Source organism: Colossoma macropomum, unplaced genomic scaffold, assembly GCF_904425465.1.
Source record: "Colossoma macropomum unplaced genomic scaffold, Colossoma_macropomum, whole genome shotgun sequence".
In the NCBI taxonomy this organism is placed as follows: domain Eukaryota; kingdom Metazoa; phylum Chordata; class Actinopteri; order Characiformes; family Serrasalmidae; genus Colossoma; species Colossoma macropomum.
The window spans coordinates 28773239-28795972 of record NW_023494786.1 but is presented as its reverse complement, the minus strand read 5'-3'; the positions used below and the strand labels follow the sequence as shown (position 1 = coordinate 28795972).

The following is a 22734-nucleotide window of genomic DNA, read 5'->3' as shown; positions in this document are numbered from 1 at the left end:
AGTTGAGGAGATTCACTGTGAATGGTGCAGTTGAAATAACTCCTTAAATTGCCAGGGTCCACTGGTGGGCCCAAAGACTTTGAACACACTTCTATAACCTATGAATAGTTCAGCCAGTTTGCATTAAAGTCCCTGTAGTTACTAATTAATAAGCCTTAATAAGCCTGAGATTGTAAGCGGTTAAAGCATTTGGTACAATGGAAAACTATGAACCATTTTAAAAAATAAGGGATATAGATTTCTTTCATGTTCTTTCATGGTCATCATGTTTCTTTCTCCTACTCCCTTGTGGTCAGGGAGCTGATTGAGGTCAAGAGACAATTATTATTATTATTGTTATTGTTGTTGTTGTTATTATTAGACTTCACATTTGTATTTCACCTTTGATCTATTATTAGTAGTGTTTTTATTTACTAATGGCAGATTTACAAGGAGAAGCACTAATTGTTGACAGTTTACTGACCAATCTAGAAGGTTATTGACTAAGAATCTCAATGCAAATTAACACTTCATAACAGCATAACTTCATAATTACCATATGACCAGCAATATAACCCCGGGTTTGATTCTCAGTGCCTTTGTTTGCTTTTATCCACATGTTTCAGGTTCAAACTGTGACTCATTATGTCAAAATAATGACTTCTTTCTTTTTCCCTGCTTTTGTCGTATTTCAGTTTTTGACATTATTTGAAAATGCATGTTGCCCTTTACATTGTTTCTAAATTTAATGATCAATGGACAAAAACAATCAAAGAAATCTTCCACTCTATGGTAACAGAAAACCATAGTAAGACTGTGTACACATTAACCAGAATGCAGGATTCACAGAAACAAAAGCGACCTTCACTATAAAGCTTGGCACGTTTGCCCAATGAAGACGATATAACTCAGTTAAAGACAGACAGCTGAGATGCACAAAGACAATGAAAAACAACACAGCAATTTATAAACCTAACCCAGTCATCCTAGACTAAAGCACACTGCCATGGTGGGCATGAAAGCTGTTGATGACTTTAGACTGCTGAAGTAGATGTTTTGACACTCTCCATTTTAGCTTTTGTAGTAAAAGAATAATGTAAGTACCACATTTGCAGATCACTGATGATAACAGCATTTTCTTACACTTGTTTTTGGCTTTGGAAATGGGTAGAAAATCAAATTATCTATCAAGGACAGGATCTCACTTTTACAGCTCCCCCAGGTACATCTTTTGATCACAGCTGGAGCTCAAACTCAAACACTGGCATGCTAATATACAGCTAAAGGCTTGAGGCAATGATGGATAGCAAGGGTTGCTATGCAGTGATTGAAGGGCTGGAAAAATACAGTCAAGCTTGGGTTCAGCTGATTGGACTATCGCATTTGACTATATTCAGGAATGATGCGGAGTAAAATGATTTGATTGGCCTTAATATAGTGACCACACTCACCAAATTTAAATCAAATTTCATTATCCAGGTCTGTGATCAATCTGGGTAGGCCCAGGCCAGAGGTGGACAGAGTACACAAAACATGTACTTAAGTTAAAGTAGAGATACCCAAGATAAAATATTACTCCAGTAAAAGTAGAAGTTCCTCCCTTTAGACCTCCACTTGAGTAAAAGTACAAAAGTATTTTCCCTTACAATCGAAAGTAAAAGTACTAAAAGATTAATTATGGCTCTAATATCCAATTATAATTTTTATAACAAGATTCTTGCTTCATTAACTCATTTTAGGTGAAAATACTCCAGTGTCACTCTTGGTAAACCAATCTTTTAATACAATGTCATTAATTAGTGACGCTGATGTCTATTAAAATTATCATAAGCACAAAACACTGAAGGTAAACAGTTTCCATTAGGTAGAACTGAGTGGCTCTGAAATAACTTTTTGCAAACAAGCAAAGTTTCAGTTTAAGATTTATTTGCAACTTAGTTACAAGTTTAAGTTTAATAAAAACTTTAAACTCAGGTTCACAAATGAGTTTTCCTTTGCTAAACTGCATCTGTAGGTCTCTGTTCATAAACATAAACTAGCCAAAATTAATTTACTTTAAAAGGAAATGTGTTTGTATAATTCAGAAAAAGGACACATCAGTCACAGCTGCATCTGTACATATTTCTATATTGTGGTCTATTTACCCACAAAGTCGAGAGCCATATGTTATATCTGTTCACTAATCCTTTGATGTGTAATTGTCGGTCAGTGTTTGCCTTAACCCCGTCCTGCTTTACCTGCAAAAGTGACCTAAGTATAGTGTAGATATGCTTGCAGTGGGTAGGTAAGACCAACAGGTTAAAACAAGTTCAAAACTAAGTGCGCGCTGTACCCTGATTAGTGCGCTTGCTTTGCAGTTCTTTTGTTTTGACGTTACATTTTTATGCACACAAAAGCCAAAAGGAACGACAGATTTCACATAATATAGTGGAGTAAAAAGTAAAATATTTGCCTGAAATGTAGGGGAGTGAAAGTAAAAAGTCACCCAAAATGGAAATACTTCGGTAAAGTAAAGATACAGGAAAAAACTACTGAAGTACAGAAACGAATTACATTTACTTCGTTACTGTCCACCACTGGTCCAGGCCCACCCAGGTCTACCCATGGCTATTCTTCACTACAATGCACCATATTACATTTACACATGGCAGCGGTTATTGAGTCTAACAGTGTTAGCCCAAAATATTTAGTTCCTACTACTCTATACGCAATGTATGATACAGGTATAGGTGGGATCTCCAGTCGGTGAAGGCATTGACTAGGTATGGCACTTACTACTGTGGACCTTTTTCATATGCACGCATGTGAGATGTCAGACAGTGCTGCAGTACCTGGTGGAGCCCAGACTCCAGCTGATATTGACTTTAGGGTTGCTGCTTCCAGCCAGACAGTCCAGATTGAGCGTCTGTCCTGCACGCAGCTCCTTCTGTTTCACCACGATCTTCACATTCATTGCAGGAACTGCAGCAGGATCAGCCACAAAACAGCAGAGCACTCTTACTTAACTGACCATTCATTCTCAGACCCAATTATCTGCTCTCAAGCAAAGGAAACAGTGACAATTTGTGTTTATCTAAAGATCAGATCTGCTGGAGAGGGTGTTCAGAGTGACAATTCTGCTAGCATATATAAAGTACTAATGATGCTTTCTGGAAAAACTGGCCTGCAACAGCTAACACCAACTTCAGTAAACGATATTATCTCTATTTTACTAAAAATCAGTAATATAAAATGTGTTTAGCTATTTAGTTGTGGAAAAATGGTCTTTTGCTTTAAAAGGACAAATACTTTATGACATCACATGACCAGGAATTCTTAATATGATGTTGTTATTACCATACATTTCAAATTCTGATTGAAATTGTATTAATTTCCAATTTTGGTAAATATTGGGTCATACATTTTACTAAGTACAAGTTGGATATGTTTGGTCTTGTTTTCAATAAAGGATGTTTTTAGAGAAAAATTAGATTTTTATGGTGCTTTTTTTTAATTTTATGGTGATGTGCTACAGTTGTGCATTGTTGCCATAAAGCAACAATTTACCAAATACATATATATATATATATATATATATATATATATATTTCCATTATTTAAGCTATTTTTTTAATAATAATTTATGCAATAGAGGGTTAAATTGAGAACCAGAAAAAAAGAAGAAACTGGTCTAATAATGGTCCGGTAGTCTGGTAGGGGAGTTTTATAGTAATATGATTAGTTTCAGTGATATGCAGTTGATACATCTGATGGAACTGGCTTCAAACCTCAATGCATTTCAGATATCCAGTCATTATAATAAAAGAAAGCCGCACTTTACTAGAATAGTTGCACTTTACATCTCCCAAAATATAAGAGGCATTTCAAAGTCCCATCAGGTGGAATGTTTTGCATTTCAGACATTATACCTTTCTTTGGCTTCACGTTGGTTCACTGTTAGTTATGTGCATAATATTACTTATTTTATCCCCAGTGCAGTACAAAGGAAACTCACTGACCTGACCTAAATCATTACACTACAATGCAAACAAGACTTGCAGAACAATAAACAAACAATTATTTATTCTTTTGGGACCGAATAGATCTGTGGAAGCTTCTAGTTTAATTATTTAATGATTTCAGTCCCCAGTGCTCACGGTAAAAGTGCTTTACTGTTGTAAATAAACTGAAAGAAATAACACTGGATATTTAACGGAACATTAAGGCCGTGGTTTTCAAACCCGTCCCCAGGGGCCCCCAGAAGTTTTTCCTCATGCCCTAGGTGTTGCGAGTTGGATTGGAGGAAAAAAGTGTGAACCATCTGGGGTGGGGGGCCTGAGGACTGGGTTGAGAACCTCTGCCTTAAAAGAACATTTGGTAAAAAAATCTAATTTCTGCAATTTCCACTCACTAAAAAATGAAAAAGTCAACAAAAATATGCACATAAATCAGGCTTCAACATATTTGCTACTACTGGTTTTAGCTATGCTCAGGCACCTGCATAGATTGACTCCAGAGGTTACTTTAGCCCCTGCCCTTTTGCCCCCAAGATGTAGAAATGCCCTCTTAGTTACATTTAATAACTGTGTTATTGGTTATTTATATCACATTAGTTATTAATAACTGTGTTAAATGGCTATTCTTAAAGACATGTTTCACAAAGGCATGGCTCAGCCTCTTGAAGGGAATAATACTAGTGTGTCAGCTCAGACTTCACAGGCTCTGTCACTCTTGAGTGCCCCTCTGGTCAAGTAATGCTAGTGCTAGTAATGCTTTTACCTATAGTACTACTGTTACTACTGACAGCTATGCTACTACAGCTAGTACTGTTTTTGGCTATGCTAATGCTTTGCTTCTAGCTATATAACTACTTCTACTACTGTTTTAGCCATGTTATATTGCTACTACTGTTTTGAGCTATGTTACTATAGCTAGTACTGTTTTTAGCAATGCTAATGCTTTGCTTTTAGCTATGCAACTACTGCTACTACTGTTTATAGCCATGCATCTATTGCTAGTACTGTTTATGCTACTACCGCTACTGTTACTGGTTACTAGCTACTCTTATGACTGTTATAAGCCATGCTACTACTGCTTCTATTGTTTTTAGCTATGCTACTACTGCTACTGCTGTTTTCAACTATACTGCTACTGTTTGTAGATACTATCAACTACTGCTACTTTTATTAGCTATGCTACGTCTACCACTACTACTACTACTACTACTACTACTACCACTACTACTACTACCACTACTACTACTACCACTACTACTACTACTACTACTACCACTACTACCACTACTACTACTACTACTACTACTACTACCACTACTACTACTACTACTACTACTACTGTTTTACCTATGCTACTATTGCTACTGCTGCTTTTGGCTATGCTACTACTGCTACTGCTGTCTTCATCTGTGCTAATACTGCTACTGTATGTATTATGTGATATACATTAATACTTTTGTAAACAGACACCAAACTTGTTTATGACTACATTTGAAGCAAGCTAGACTATTTACTTTAGCTCTAAAAGAGCTAAGTCAAGTTAGTCTGGATGCACATAACTGTGATGTACTCACACTGGACCTGCAGTTTTGTCTCAGCCGACCGCACTTGTTTGGCCTCGTTGGTGGCATCACAGCGATAGGTGGCTAAATTGTCACTGGGATGGAGGGTCAGGAGGAACTCTCGCGATACACCGCGCTCAGACTGGACATGCTTTGATGGGACTTGTACCACTTTACCATTCTAATGTAGCCAAAACAGAGCCAGATACTCATGAACACACACATACACACACACATGAATTCAACAAGGACTCAAAAGAAAATCAAGCAAATATTCTATTTTAACCCTTTTAATCCAGTTATTAATTCTATGGCTTATTAACTGACTCTAATATGTCAGTTATGTAACTGCGTGACTGAGATCAACTTAGGATGTCTGTGTGGTTTTATGTACTAAACAGTCATATTAATTTTCACCACACCATTTTCAACTTTTTTTTCCTCAGAATTAAACAGGATATTTTTGTTACTGTTCCTTTAACACTGATATATGTAAATGAGTTCTATTCAGATTGGCTGCTCTGTATTGTGCCTCATGAAACACATCAAACACATCAAACTTATCTACACCATCAGGCATAACATTATGACCGCCTCCTTGTTTCTACGCTCATTGTCCATTTTTTCAGCTCCACTTACTATATAGGTGCACTTTGTAGTTCTACAGTTACAGACTGTAGTCCATCTGTTACTCTGCATACTTTGTTAGCCCCCTTTACCCTGTTCTTCAGTGATCAGGACCCCCTTGGACCCTCACAGAGAAGGTACTATTTGGGTGGTGGATCATTCTCAGCACTGCAGTAACTGCGCTGGTCTGAGTGGATCAGACACAGCAGTGCTGCTGGAGTTTTTAAACACCTCAGTGTCACTGCTGGACTAAGAATAGTCCACCAACCAAAAATATCCAGCCAACAGTGTCCTGTGGGCAGCGTCCTGTGACCACTGATGAAGGACTAGAGGATGACCAACACAAACTGTGCAGCAGCAGATGAGCTATCGTCTCTATCTCTATCTACAAGGTGGACTGACAAGGTAGGAGTGTCTAATAGAGTGGACAGTGAGTGGACACAGTGTTTAAAAACTCCAGCAGCACTGCTGTGTCTGATCCACTCATACCAGCACAACACACACTAACACACCACCACCACATCAGTGTTACTGCAGTGCTGAGAATGATCCACCACCCAAATAGTACCTGCTCTGTGAGGGTCCATGGGGGTCCTGAGCACTGAAGAACAGGGTAAAAGGGAACTAACAAAGTATGCAGAGAAACAGATGGACTACAGTCTGTAACTGTAGAACTACAAAATGCACCTATATAGTAAGTGGAGCTGATAAAATGGACAATGAGTGTAGAAACAAGGAGGTGGTCATAATGTTATGCCTGATCAGTGTATGTCAAATGTGGGTTTTTTCCTTATATGGGCCCTGTAAAGGATTAAGACAGCCCAGACATCTAAACACAAACCAAATAATGTCCATAACACTGTAGTCAATTCTTTCACAAACCACAAATCTGACCTATTTGAAAAAGACCTGATATCAGTCATCCCAACATAAAGTTTACTCTTTTTGTTTTTCACTTTAAGGTCACACATAGTAAACATGTAGCCTTGTATGGCTGAAAGGGGAATGAAAACATCCTCAACTTAAATGTACGTTACTATAACATCCATACAATTTTCTTCAAAGTACCTTTGTAGCATTTCTAGTGATCCTTTGTCTTGATATGATCACACTATGTAAAGAGCAGCTAATGATTTCAAATGATGTAAGGAAAAAGGAAAATGTTGGAGGTCTATATTATTTCCAAACACTTTAGATTATTATCATACATCATAATACAACATATTTAACTTTCAATTACAACAAGTAAAAATTTCCAAGCCAAAGAAGTTTACAAGATTATGACTACATGAAAGAAAGTGAAAGTGCTCACCGGTAACTGTTGATAAAAGCATCTACAGTGATGTGAAAAAAGTATTTGCTCCCTCCTGATTTCCTCTGTTTTTGCATATTTATGACACTAAATGGTTTCAGATCCTCATGCAACATATAATATAAAACCAAGAAACACAAAGACAGTCTTTATCATTTTTTATTGAAAAAATCTTTGATCCTTAAGTAAAGAGAGTTTGCTGTTCATATGATGCCAAATAGAAGCCTTCTAGGCCCTGAAGCAACAAAGCATCTCCACCCAATCACACTGCCACCACCAACTGTTGCTTTGATGTACTTATAGTGAAATGCTAAGTCAGCTTTATGCAAGGTGTAATGGGACCCCTGTCTTCCAAAAAGTTCCACTTCTGACTCTCAGTCTACAGAGCATTATTAAACATTCAGAGGTCATAAAGGTGTTTTCTTATCGCAAATGTGAGACAAGGCTTTATGTTCATCTTGGTTTGCAGTGGTTTTCAGCTCACAACTCTCTCATGGATACTGTTCTTGCCCAGTCTCTTTCTAATGGTGGAATCATGAACATTGACCTTATATGAGGCAAGCAAGGCCTGTAGTTTCTGGCCACTTCTGGGAAGATTCACCACAGTTCCAAGTTCTCTTCATTGGAGATGATGGCTCTCACTGTTGTCACTAGAGTCCCAGATCCTTAGAAATGGCTTTTGTAACCCTTTACGGACTGATATCTATCTCAAAAACTTTCTTTCTCATCTTTTCTGGAATGTCTTTTGATCACAGCATAATGTGCTACTTGTTGAGACCATAGCCCACTTCACTTCACTGGAAAGGTTCTATTGATGTAGATTTAGATTAAATATGGCTGGCAGTAATCAGGTCTGGGTGTGTCTTGTTTAACTGATTTAAATAATTATCAGTTAAATTTGGTTGATTAAGTAAATAAGTTGGTGTTGGGATCTCTTTTTTTACTATTAAATAAAATAATCACTTAACAGTTGGATTTTGTGTTTCCTCAGGTTGTCTTTGTCTTATATTTTATTTGAAGGTCTCAACAATTGAATGTGACAAATATGCAAAATCTGGAGGGGCAAATACTTATACACACACTCACAAACACACACCTTCAACCACGTCAGACGGCCTGCGGGATTTCCTCCACTGGAGAAACACACAAGACGCACGGTCATCCCAGAGCGCAGAGAAGTTCCTTCTGGAGGAGCATCCAACCACACCTTCTGAGGAGGATCTGAGAGAGAGAGAGAGAGAGAGAGAGAGAGAGAGAGAGAGAGAGAGAGAGAGAGAGAGAGAGATCCACAACTTCCCATGGAGAACGTCATTTGCAAATTCTGTCTCTGTAATTACTGACTGTTACTGTAATTGGTTCATTGTTCACACACACCTGGAAGCCACTGGCAGACGAATAGGGAAATGATCACAGAGCAAAGCAGAGTTTGAGTATGTACTCACAGTAGACATTGAGAGTTTTGGATTGGATGCTGGAGAAGCGTGTGCCTTTATTAAATGCCTCACAGGTGAAAGGAAGTCCATTTTCCTCCCTGGACACAGTGTGGGTCAGATTTGACATGGTCATCATCCCTCCATTCTCTCCCTTCAGTGCAAGAAAATAGTTTCAATACATTTTACATTAGAAACAAGTAAAAAAAAAGTAGTCTAATCATGACTAATTATCATCAGTTTGTGTAGTTAATTGCGATTAAGCACGTTCATCTTATGTGATCAAATTTGACACCAAGCAAAGATTTTTTCCATTTAAAAGCAGGTCATCTTTTTTATGTGTGAAAAAATAAGCAAAATAAAAATGCATTTATTAAATTCAATAATTCAATAACATTACTTTCATTGTGTGAATAGAGGGTTCACATGAACCTGAACATCAGTTTTCATCACTGATGTCCAGTGAGAGCAACAGTAGCTGCATGTTCTAATCAAAATGAGTATTCATATGCATCATATGTCCAGTCAATCTTTTATATATATATATATATATATATATATATATATATATATATATATATATATATATATATATATATTTTCTTTTCTTTGATACATATCAATATCCAAATCAATGAGTGTATAAAAATGGACCAATAAAAATATTCAAAAAACTGCTTGGAATAAAATCTTTTTTACATTAACTTTCTTTGAAGGTTAAGAATGTTTTTGACCTCTCCTGTAAACATAATATTTTGGAGATACTTGGTTTTGTTTGGTCAGCGATGATATATAAAGTCAATGAGTGTCTATATCAAACATACAGTCACTGGTTCAACTTCTCTGTGATTGTACCCTCTAATTCACATAGATTGTGGACTTCAAATGCCGTCCCACATATTCATGTCACCAACGAAACATAATTTTATTTCAGCCACGCCCCTGCATTTTAAAGCAGGAAGTGAGACTTCATGAGAATCACAAAAAAATCTTTTTTTTTTTTGTTTTGTTTTTGTGGATAGCAACAATATGCAGATGTTTTTGAAAAGAAAAACAAAAAAACAAAGCAGAACTCTTCGCTCTGCCAATGTTAGTGATTTGACGAGAGATTCAACATAGTGCAGAGTTTATTATTGCAATAAAAGCATTTCTTGACTCAGTGGTTGAAATTATAGATGTTTTGTTCATGTGCTGGAGCTCTGACAGGAAAATTACAGCCACAGAGTCTCTTCAAAAGAAAAATACATGTTTATTTTAAGTACAACACCTAAAGGCTGGCTGAGTTTCTTTCACCAGAGCAACTGTTGGTGTTTTTTTTTTCCCATCATGCCGAGCTCTGAGCTGAGTTCAATTTCTAGAAGTTTCATTTAAGCTTGCCTGAAGAGCCTCAGCGTCTCTACATTAATTACTGATGTGCAAAGCAAAAAACAATGTCACGAAAAAGCAACACAGGTAGTTCCAGAAATACCAGCCAGAAAGGTCAGTCCTATTCTTTTGTAATGTAATTTACTTATATATAAATTTTAAAAAATAGTGGGATCATATATGTATAAAATAATCAAAATGAACAAGGCGGAGGCCAGAGATTCATGCGGCTGCCTCGTATTGGCTTTTATTCACTTACATTTCATTCAAATCAAGCCTCGTAGAAGAAGAACATGAAAAAAGTGGGGGAACGAAAGCCCCCCCCGATCTCACAGGAAATTAAGTGGCAGCTAATAGAATCCAAAATAAAGGCCGAGTCAGCGGAGCCGTGCTAGGGTCAAGGTGTGCAGGCTTTATTTTGTAGTATAATAGCCGAATTATTCTTTTAATCAAACACTCCACCTTGGGAAGTCGTTTATTGTCAGTGGATGGACCCCAGAGGGGGTTTGTGCTCGACAGTGTTTTATATTGTCCCTGACTTCAAGGCTGAACTCATCAAGCACTCAATAAAGGAACACCCTGGTTACACATTTCGTCTCTCTTTGAAAGCAATTTCAAAGTCTCGCTTCAAAAGTTCCTGTAAGGAGTGCAGTGATTCATATATGACTAAATTATTCAGCGCTACATGAGCGCAAGGCGTGCGATGTTAAACAATTTGTAAATGATACTCTGTTCTCTAAAAAATTTAATCGCAGAACTGTACTGCTATACATATACGGCCGTGAGTGCTGTTTCATTTGTTCTTGTTTTCTTGCCCAGAAGAACTCTAATCATTGAGATATATTCCACGTGAGCCAGGCTGCAGTCAAGGGAGAGGAATTTTTAAGCTTTTCAAGCATCAGTTAGAGAAATTCGACTGAATCATTACAGAAAAAGTGACATAAGGTCATTTTTGTGGGTTGTTATAAAGACAACTGTCTGAAATGCTTATGAAATACTCAACAGGCAGATTTTCAAAGCCAAATTAATGACATCTATGACCCAGAAACTGAATAATTCATTTAAAAAAGTGGAAGAAACTGCCAGACAAATCAGAGAACTTAATATTGAGCCCTACGTCATTAACAAATGCAAAGTAACAATTAAAACTATAACTATTATAGTTAATAGTAATATTACTATGTAATATAATATAGTTATTAGAATTACAAAGTGCTCCTATATGGTAAGTGGAGCTGATAAAATGGACATTGAGTGTTAATAAAGTGCTCAGTATATATATATATATATATATATATATATATATATATATATATATATATATATATATATATATATATATATATACATAACAGTTAGTTCCGGCCACGCAAGCTGATTGGTTGGGAAGCGTTCTAACCGTGCTGATATTTCACCATAACAGCATTTTTTTTCACACTGTATCACTCCGCTGAGACGCCGTTGCTAAGCAATGGCTTTAACAGCTGTAGGAGACGCTCAAGCCATTTGAAAGTTTTTACTTCTTACTTTGCACAAACAGAAAACGTATACTTTTAAGATCACATTTGACCGACAACCGATTTGGTCAGACTCTGAAGATGAGGCTACACTAAATTCCCAAACTGTCCTCACCACTGAGCAGCTTTTCATTTGGCAGCTGTGACAGAAAAACAGATAAACAACCTGGAATCAGCCAGACATGAACCGAATACCATTCGCCAAACTAAATGGGCTGTGAGATGCTTTACAGACTGGCTGGAACAAAACAACAATAATACTGATCTAGCAAAAATTCACAAAACTGAGCTAATTTTTATATTGTGGCAGTTTTATGGCTCAGTCTGATTTGGTCAGACTTTGAAGATGAGAGTACACATTTGGTGAATGTTATTCGGTTCATTTCTGGCTAATTCCAGGTTGTTTAGCTGCTGTTCTGTCACAGCTGCCGACTGAAAAGCTGCTCAGTGGTGATGACAGTTTGGGAATTTAGTGTAGGGAGCTGGAGAACGAGCTGCCGGCTGTGCAGCGAGTGAGCAGAGTTCGTTACTCTGATGTAGCAACAAGCTGCTTGTTAAGGAACTATAATTTGGCTGAAGGAACTGAAAGACGAAAGTGGATGTACTTATTTTATATGTTCCTTCATACAAACAAATATATAGTAATTTGAAAACTATACAGTTTGGCCAGTAGGGCTCCTCAAACTCCACCTATGATCACAGCCATTGGCTCATGAGCTGCTCAATTCTCATGTTTTATTGGCTCTACTAAAACATTTGCATGAATTAGGACATGCTTCATGTAAATAACATGTAAATGAGGTGCTGGTAGGCTGGCACTTGATTTTACACACTGAAGCTGATTCATTATTTGTGCTCAAATATCTGCTCATTTGCATGTCAAAAAAAAAAAAAATTCTGGGTTAGACACGGAGCTGTTTGTACATTATTAAAGGCGGTCAAATCTGAGCTCTTTTTACTCAACTTTGATAAATAAGGGCCAATATCTTAAAACATTAGACTCTAATTTAAACTACTTTGCACCTTGAATCTTTTTTTTGCTATTCAGAACATTTTCTTACCAGCTACAATTTGGCGCCACTACACTTTCATGGTAGGCCTACATCATAGAGTACTGTGTAAAAGTCTTAGGCTGGTAAGAGAGTTTTTGCTATGGATACATTTTTTCTTTCAACTGATCTGAAACGATTACTTGAGAACTATATTTTGTGTTTAACTGTATATTTTGTTCGAAGATCTGTTAGACATGTGACAGGCAAACAAAAAAGAAGCAATCAGGGGAGACAAATACCCCACAACACTGTATGTAAAGCCATTTATCAGGTAGATAAGCATTCATTTGTACACACAACCAACCTAGGACTTTTACCCAGTTCTGAAAATAGAGAAGTAAATAAGAGAGTGTAAAGGTGAGTGTGTTTACCTCTGAGATGGTGACGGTGGCGTTGTTGAGCTCTTTGAAGCCGAGCCACCAGCGGATGTGGACAGGGGGGTTGCTGGAGGAGGTGTGGCAGCACAGGGTCACCTTCATCCCCTCTACAGCCTCAACGGAGCCCAGCAGGGTCACTTTAGCAGGTTCGACTGGACCAGAGTGGAAAAGCAGTCACAATGTGAAACAGGGTTACTCTGTGACTAACATGTACAAATAGTGTTTCAGAAGATATATAAATTACATAATTGTTGGATGAATAAACTAATTTATTTACTTAATACTAACTGTCAGCGTATTTCATTTAAAAATTAACTAAAATAAACTTCAGTTTAACAATGAAACAGTCAGAGTTTGCACCAGCCAAAGCAATATTTTATTTTAATTAATTTCTCATTTACAGATCATTGAAAAAATTGCAGAAATTGTGTTAAAAGTGTAGAATTCAAACTTTGAATCCCTACCACATTAGTGTATAAAAGTAGAGGAGTTCATGTGAAAGCACTACATAAAGGCATCTACATAGAAATTATAGGCCCAATCCCATTTCACCTCTTGCCCCTACCACTTAGCTCTACCCCTCCATTTCGCATGTTCACACCTAGGGGGTAGGGTGTCCTGTTTTTTTCTGAGATAGAGGTGTAGGGTGAAGTGTTAAGGTTACATGGCCATCCAAACGGAGTGCTATGAGAAAAAAAAAAGGAAAACCAGCAAGATGGCTGTGCAAGCGGCCAAAGAAACCTACAAATGTGAATATTTTCTCCATTAAAAAAATACTATAACCTATATTTTCTTAGTTTAATGTCATTTCAATGTATTATGGTCCTTTTCTTCATAACAACCATGAAAAATCATTAGTAGTATGCTGATGTCTCAGTTGCTAGCTAGCTAAATTTCCTGTTCCAACTTAAATGGTAGAGCATTTAAATTCTGGCGCATCAGGTGTCAGAACTGCTGCTCCATTTAAGGTGGTACGGGAAAATTCGAACAAGAAGCTGGCGAATAGCTGACTTCAGCTTCATATTACTGAAGAATCAGGGGAGATTGATAATAGATAATTGACCCTCTTTGAAAGCATATGATTCCCTAAATGCAACTAAAGCCCAGCAGTGAGGTTGCTGAATTTTACCCTCTTCTGCTGTCACTGCAGACTGGCAAGGTCGCCTACAGAGCACAGCTAGTAGCTGTTAATGAAGTAATGTTCATTTTTTTTGTGGGTTCCATTTCGTAGGGGAAGATTTCAGCCACTAACCCTTATAACTCAGTTCCAAGGGGCAAGGTGACCCTCGAAAACAAGGGGTAGGGGTAAAAATAACAAACAGGATTGGGCCTTATACAGTGTATCAGGCCTCTGCTTTATAAGTTCCATTTTTTGGCAACAATGCTCCATAACAGTGCAATAAACTGGAGCGAATGTTCAATATTTTATTTAATATTTAGAGGCCTTATATTAACATTTCACAATGTCATTTGCATAATAAAACATCATGTGTTATGTCGTGAATACTGACATAAGCTTCTCATGAAAAGGACTGCTTTTTAAATTTGTGGTTTAGGTCTTATATGGGTGTTATGAAGTCCTGATTTTGGCCATCAAATGACGTGTTATGAGACATTTTGTTATTATTTCTGTTATATGAAAGGCTATATATGATTTGAAAGGCTATTATTTTATGTCATGCTCTTGGTTTGTGGTGGAGGGGGACATTCTTTACATTTTTTATATGTTTTTGTCACTATTGGCATTAATATGTAATTAAACAATTACATTCAAATAGTGTAGCAAAAAGAAATACGTTCTAAGGGTTAAGACAATCTCATTTTCTGTCATTGTTTGACATTGAAAAAAGTTGAAGAAGGACTATAACAGAATTTAAATTACTGTTAATTCATTCTGTTTAACTAAGGTGTAATTACATATTAATAATTATGTAATACATGCACAACATTTATACATGCAGTTGCACCCATTGCTAATATAAGCAGACTGACTCTAAATCTTGTTCTTCTGTTTATATTCCTGTACCAAACCTATGGTAGAAGACAGAGGAGAGCCGTATGCTTTGTGTTTGACACTGACAGTACTGCCACAGAAAATCCATAAATGTTTTGTCATGAGCACCCAGGTTGCCTCAGGTGTGTTTTGTAGCTCTGAGGCAGAAAATGGTTTGTGTTGTTTGTTCTGGCTTCAGTCTGTGATGTGACCTGGTCCTTTACACCCTCCTGGCTGAGTCTACGAGCAAAGGAATGAGGCATTGTAATGCTGCAGCTTTGCAGGAAAAAAGCTCAGGGACAGGACAAATGACCTTGCGCTGTAACAATGAACCACCCACATGCGCACACTCAGACATGAACACCTAACCCAGCCACGACCTTAACCTCAGAATCAGCTGTATCCTCTTTCACTTTTTCTAAGAAGAGCTGCAGTTTGGGGGAAAAATAATTTGTCCTATTGAAGAACAGCCAAATGTCCCCACAGCCACTAAACGTTTTCTTCATCTGGGGGTATTTGGTCCTCAGAAAAAGCTAAACACACCCACAAGTATCATTGCAAATGCTTCAGCATGTGTAGCTTGTTAGATTCACACACTCACACTATATCTGGGATGCAGAAATTGGGGGTGCTGAGGGGATTCAGAACCTTCAGATTTCAGCAACTGCTTCATTTTTAGCAACTAAAAATCTGAAAAAAATCTCTGGGGATTTTGCGGGCCAGGCCAGATGTGTGAATGTTCCTGAATGTTCATCATGCCAATCAGTCACATTTGCAGCCCTGTCACCTCAACCAAATGGCCCATTTCTGTGTAATTAAAACACCCCAGAACATCACAGAGCCTCCTTCAGCCAGCTTGAACCCACCTTGCACACAGTCCTCACTGCAGGCTTCCTGAGGTCTATGATGAACACGACACCGAGCATCATTCACATACAGGCAGAAATGAGATTCATCTGACCAGATAACACGTTTCTAGTTGTGAACAGCGCAGTTTTTGTGTCTCTTCATCCACTGTAAGAGTGCCACTCTGCTCCATGTGTTCATGGTACGCAGTTCCCTGTGAAATGTTCTTTCAGAAATTGGTTGTGAAGAACCTGCGTTGACTTCTAGAAGCAATTCTTGCCTGGAAGCGAAACGATTTTTATTCACAAGCTGTGAAACACACCAGTGGTCCCTGTCCATCCTTTCTGGCACAATTCTGATGAGAATTTCCTGTAGACTAGGATTTTTGCCACTGCTGGTCGACTCATATGACTGAACGCTCCAATACACCTGCAAATTCAGCTACTTCCTTCACACTGTGGCCTTTGTCATGCCCAAAGCAATCACTCTTTTTTGCCAATCATTAACATCTGCTTTCTAACCCATTTTCCCACATCGAACGAGACATTCACTGCACTGTACCAGCTTTTCTCAATCTATGAATCTTGTCACACATCCTGCAGGTATTTACAGCCCAATCATCCTTGTGCAACGCAATCTGAAGGAGCCTTAAGTAAGTACCACTTATTACCACACGCAAGCTGACTGTTTGGCGAGCTTATTATTTATTTTCAAAGCCTGCAGTAGCGGCACTGTTTAAGTTTGCAGTGTATTTTCATTGCAGCAAACTGAATCACTTCCCTCCACAAACAGGTTGAGCTGCAAAGAGGGAGAAAGTGTACAAAGTTACAGGCTAGTTATGAGCCCCATAGCAACCCACTGGTATAAAAACAATAATAAGAAACAATCATTAACACTTGAAATTAAGATCTGCTCCTTAACCATTTCTAAACTAATAGCAAGCAGTTCACAATGCACCAGATAGTAGGGCTGTGTTTTTGTAAGCAACTTAGAAGTGTTTGTTGCCTAATGAGTCAACTGCCAGTTAGTTGTAATCTTTCAATTGCAAGTATACTTTTTTGTGCCACGTTAATCAAGGAATATGAAGAGGTGATAATTATCTGATTTCACAATTACCAAACATGGTGGTAAACAGTCACATTTCAGCATACTCATGCATGTTATGTGCTCTGAAAATGTTTGTATGTCCTGTTAATCAGAATTCATAAACAACTAATTTGACAATGATTAGTTGAGCAATTTGAAAGTATAATAATAACTTGCTAATGCCTGCAAGTCAAGTGAGCAAAAAGCTTTTATCAGCTTTTAACAATGTTAGTCAAACACAAGTTCATATAACCTGTTTAATGGTTAAAGGAGCTTTCACATGTTTACAAAGAAATAGAAAAATAAATAATAATATATATAAATAATAATAATATATATATATATATATATATATATATATATATATATATATATATATATATTTAACTTACTTAATTATGAATACCCCACTATCAGTAAATGCTTACAAATGACCTAAACATAACTTTCAAAGAACCAGCTGTGTGTAAAAGATCTTTATTAATGAATTTGCGAGATTGTATTTAAACTGGAATTTATTTATTCTTAGAATCCACTGCCTCACCCCTAGTAAGTGCTTACAAATAATATTTCCAGTTCATAAAATTTATGTTGATACTGTAAAATTACAGTGTTTAAGTGCCTGCGATTTCTGAAATGTGACCGTTTACTGCCATGAACTAAAACATGCTTTTCACTCAGGATGAAAAGCTGGAACCCTTCATATAGTGTCCATCAGTCAAAGCAAACTCAAGAGAGCACAGAAGGTGTGACATACAGCAGGCCTTTCTGAATGGCTCCATCCCTGCACACTGTATTTCACACATCATGAACTTTTACTGGAATTTTAGATGTACTCCACTGTGGGACGCAGCATAACTTTTTGTTGAGCCTTCGTGATTGGTTATCAACTGGCTTATAAACCACAATCTTTTTTTCTGCTAATAGATTCTTCTTTTTTCTTCAGGATCAGTCTTATATTTAAAAGTTGCACCAATGAACATTTTCTCTGTTTTTTTTACAGTCATTACTGATTATATGTCATTAAATGTTTGAGCTTGTGTGATCTTCCTTTGCTTTTTTCACAAATTGGTCTTAAAAGCCACTGTGGAAGTGGCCTAATTAGGCTCTTAAGGGCCCTGGTGCAATCCCTCAGTTCCTCTTATATGATACTACTCTCAATCAATAACTATTGTTTTTTTTGTTTTTTTTTCTCAAACGAACTGATGCTCTCCAGGCACGCCACTTCCTGCTAGCGTCTAACACTAACTTAATGTTTACATTAGGCTATTCATTTAAGCTGCAGTGGGTAGCACTGTCACCTCACAGCAAGAAGGGTCTGGGTTTGATTCCCCGGCCAGGTGACCGGAGTCCTTTCTCTGTGGAGTTTGCATGTTCTCCCTGTGTCTGTGTGGGTTTCCTCCCACAGTCCACAGACATGCAGTCAGGCCAAATGGACACACTAAATTGCCCCTAAGTGTGAATGTGTGTGTTTGTGTGTCTGCCCTGTGATCGACTGGTAACCTGTCCAGGGTGTTTCCTCCCTCCCGCCCAATGACCACTGGGATAGGCTCCAGCACCCCACCGTGACCCAGAAGGATAAGTAGCTTAGATATTATCTGTGTACTTCTTTAAGATTTTAGAATTATAAACAATGAATACAGTAAGTTGCAGATGTTGAAGGATCCATTCATTGTGGATGAGATGAATGATGAATAAGACGAGGACAAGTAGATGTCAGGGCTGTCTGGATGGAAACTAACTGGTGAGGTATGCTGTAAATGAACTGGGATTCAAATATGTCAGCATCTGTATGAGGTGGATTTTAGGGGTCAATCAGCTTCTTCCAGTATTTATGCCACTGGTTACAATTTAATGTTTACAACAGACTAAAGGTACTAACTTAAAAGATAATGAATTAGCTTGAAAGATAAAAGGTATTTGATCATGCAATTTCTGAGAAAGTCTCCCCTAGTACAGCTTTGTATCTTCACACATATGTTTTTAGCCTGGTGGTAACATGTTAGCTCATTCTTACACAAGGATTATTGAGATTATTGAGTTTTACCACTTGCTGCAGTTTTCCTTAATTTCCATTCATTGGCCTGTTTGGTAGTTTTCCCAGTAAAATATCTTTTAATAATCCATCCTGGATTAAATTATGTCGCTGTTGTTGGAAAAAAACCCTCGTATTTCCAAAATGGTAACTTTACAGGAAACGGAACAAAACCTTCTTTTCTCTCAGGTCATTTTAGGCCATTTATTTTAGTCCATTCATCATGAAATTTACATACAATGTCAAATTATGTCAAAAACCAAAAAAGGAGATATGAGGTTTTCTTCCAACAACAGTGATATACTTTCTACACTTCCACACATTTGGTCCCACAAACAAGTAATCCGCATATGCATATTCCCCCCCTCAGCTAATTAACCAATATGGTTAAAAGACACGTTTTGATCTGTTTTGGACTGGACATCATGACAAACCTAACTGCTGTCGTAAAATTAGATAAGGAGCAGAAACACTTGTTTAAGCAGAATTTCAGACTGTTAAGGATTTTTGATGTAAGAAATGCAAAATGTAGGTGTTGCAGACATTATTAACACATTCATCTCACACTTTCCATCAACGCTGTGCTTAAAACAGCCTCATCTTCATGTGTCTAATTCAGTGTTTGGTGAATCCCCTTCTGTGTGTGTGGAAAGCAGGTTTATCTTGTAATCCAAATAAGTGAAGAGTAATTTGACATGTTGAGATTCTTATTTCAATTGATTGATGCAAGCAGTTTTAGCTTTTAACCCTGTTTTTCAATTTACAACGGCTTTTACAAAGAAATTTGATTTACACATGCAAAAATGAGACTTTACTCATGAAAATTCATTTCTAGTACAAATTGTAAATTGTGACTAAATTTTTAAGTCAATCTTTTAATTTTTACTTGTGGAATTTAAATTTTCACATACGCAGATTATGATATCAAATAAAATGTAACTAGTTGAAATTGAATTTTCACATGAATACCTCAGATCAGGAAAAATAAATACTAAATGCTAAAATGGTGATTAGAATTTCAGCACGACAATTTAATTTTCAAATATTTTACATATATTTTTTGTGTGTTTGTGTGGAAATTTTACATGTTCAAATATAATTTCTACTAAAAATTACTTAAAAATTTAATTTTAAGATATTAAAACCCAAATTTCTATACATCATTCATTGTTTCTTGACTAAAAGTTAAACATGTGTGCCTGTGTGCTGAGACTACTGCTAACATCTGTATGCGTTTTATTTCACATTTCTTTGGCTTCCTGCCCAACTTTTGACAGTCAACAGCAGTTCATTTTACATTTTCTACCACGTTTGTATGTTCCACAGTTGCCTCCAATATCTTTCTCCATTGTTTAATTATTGATGCATCTTTAACAAACAATCTACTGTTATCTGTCAGCACTGCTAATGTTTCACAGAATCTGACTTGGTGCCCTCAGTTACTCACAGAGGACGGTGAGGGAGCGAGTGATGGACAGAGGAGATCTGGACACCAGGTTGACACTCTCACAGCATAGAACAGCTTCATTATCCTCCGGCTTCACCTCCATATTCAACACACTGCTGGCCTTCTGAGAGACCGTGTCCACCTCCCAGCTAGTGGACAATACCTCTCCATTCTGAGAGAGAGAGAGAGAGAGAGAGAGAGAGAGAGAGAGAGAGAGAGAGAGAGAGAGAGAGAGATGGAGTGAGAGAAGGAAATAAAAAACTAAAAGACAGAGAGATGACAGAAAGAACAGTTTGAGAGAAAGTGTCAAATGAAAAGAGAGACAGCAAGAGTGAAGGAAAGAGAGAGAGAGAGAGAGAGAGAGAGAGAGAGAAAGAAAGAAAGTGAGAGAGAAAGAGAGAGAGAGAGAAAAGATGGAATGAAAGTGAGAGAAAGAAATAAAAAAGTGAAAGAGCAATGACAGAAACAGTTTGAGAGAAAGAAAGAGAGAGATAGGGAGAGAAAGAGAGAGAGAGAAAGGGAGAAAAGGAGAGAGAGGGAGGGGAAAAAAGGAGACAGAGTGAGAGAAAGAAATAAAAAGTGAGAGAGAGAGAGAGGGAGAGTAAAAGAAATGGAGTGAGAGAAAAAAATAAAAAAAGTGAAAGATAGAGAGATAAGAGAGAGAAAGAATAGTTTGAGAAAGTGAGAAATAAAAAGACAGAGAGCAAGAGTGAAGGAAGGAAAGAAAGAACAAAGAGAGAAATTAGTGATAGTGACAGAGTTAAAATAGAGAGAGAATCATGAGAGTGGCCATAGAAAAAAAAAAGAAAAGAGTAATAGAGAAAGAAAGAGATAGAAAGAGAGAGAAAAGGAAAGAGAAAGAGACAAACAAACAGACTGGCAAAAAGACAGATTTAGATTGTCTGTCTTTTTTCTTTTTTTTAACAGTTTTCTGTTCTTTAATGAGAAGCGATTCTAAAATAGATTCTGTTTAAAGACTGTTTGAGTCAGAATGTACTGCAGTCACAGTGAATCTCCGTTACCTGACGAGTCTGTTCATCAGCTGAGACACTGTACAAACACTGAGCATTTCTTCAAGGTCCTTGAGAGCCTATAGTGTTCATTCTAAGTTTTCACTGTGTGTGTGTGTGGTGTGTGTGTGTGTGTGTGTGTGTGTGTGTGTGTGTGTGTGTGTGTGTGTGTGTGTCAGTCAGAGTCTGTTGTGCTGTGTGTCCTTGGCTGAACTGTGTGGATGATAGTGTAGCACTGAGCATCTCTCTGCTTTTGTCTGCAGAATTGCTGGCGTCTCTTTAAGCTGAGCGGATGCATGAAATGAAAGAAGGTGTTTATTGAGATGAACAGAGTAGGGCATCATGTTTTGAATGGGCTAAGAAATTATGCCAACTCCTCAGCTCTGAGTTACATTCATATTGATCGGCTGCAAGACAATTTTAGGAACTCTCATTTTTCACATTGTTATGAAATAATATGTCCACCATTCACTTCAGAAATTAGAAACACACACTCCACTCAATGGATAATTCCTTTTATTGAAATTCCTACCGTGTCCTTCCTTTCACTATAATCTTTGTGTGTATATATATATATATACACACAATATATATGTACTTTGTACCTCCGCTCCTACCTTGTACTTCCACTCACTGGCCACTTTATTAAAAACACCTTCCCTGTACTTCCACACACTGGCCACTTTATCAGAAACACCCCCCTTTGTACGTCCACTCACTGGCCACTTTATTAGAAACACCTACCTTGTACTTCCACTCACTGGCCACTTTATTAAAAACACCTTCCCTGTACTTCCACACACTGGCCACTTTATCAGAAACACCCCCCTTTGTACTTCCACTCACTGGCCACTTTATTAGAAACACCTACCTTGTACTTCCACTCACTGGCCACTTTATTAGAAACTCCTACCTCTACCCCATTCATTATTGGTCAGTTTCTGACCACAGGAACACTATTGCCAAGATATTGACTTAATTAGGGCTCGAAGATTAGGACTTGACTTGAGACTTGCCTGTACTGACTCAGGACTTGAATTGAGACTTGCCTCGGGACTTGAATGTCAAGACTTGAGACCTACTTGTTTCTTGCAACTTAGT

At 37.5% G+C, this 22734-nt stretch overlaps 1 protein-coding gene across 1 annotated transcript in view; it reads right to left on the bottom strand.

The window, feature by feature from the left end:
* nphs1 (NPHS1 adhesion molecule, nephrin) overlaps nucleotides 1-22734 on the bottom strand; it is a 170866-nt gene that overhangs the window by 56512 nt on the left and 91620 nt on the right. The window contains exons 9-14 of the mRNA XM_036565266.1: nucleotides 20624-20795; nucleotides 13211-13368; nucleotides 8918-9059; nucleotides 8572-8696; nucleotides 5549-5717; nucleotides 2811-2940 (exon numbers count right to left, since the gene is read on the bottom strand). Coding sequence (XP_036421159.1) covers nucleotides 2811-2940; nucleotides 5549-5717; nucleotides 8572-8696; nucleotides 8918-9059; nucleotides 13211-13368; nucleotides 20624-20795 — 896 coding nt within the window. The remainder of the gene's footprint in view (nucleotides 1-2810; nucleotides 2941-5548; nucleotides 5718-8571; nucleotides 8697-8917; nucleotides 9060-13210; nucleotides 13369-20623; nucleotides 20796-22734) is intronic.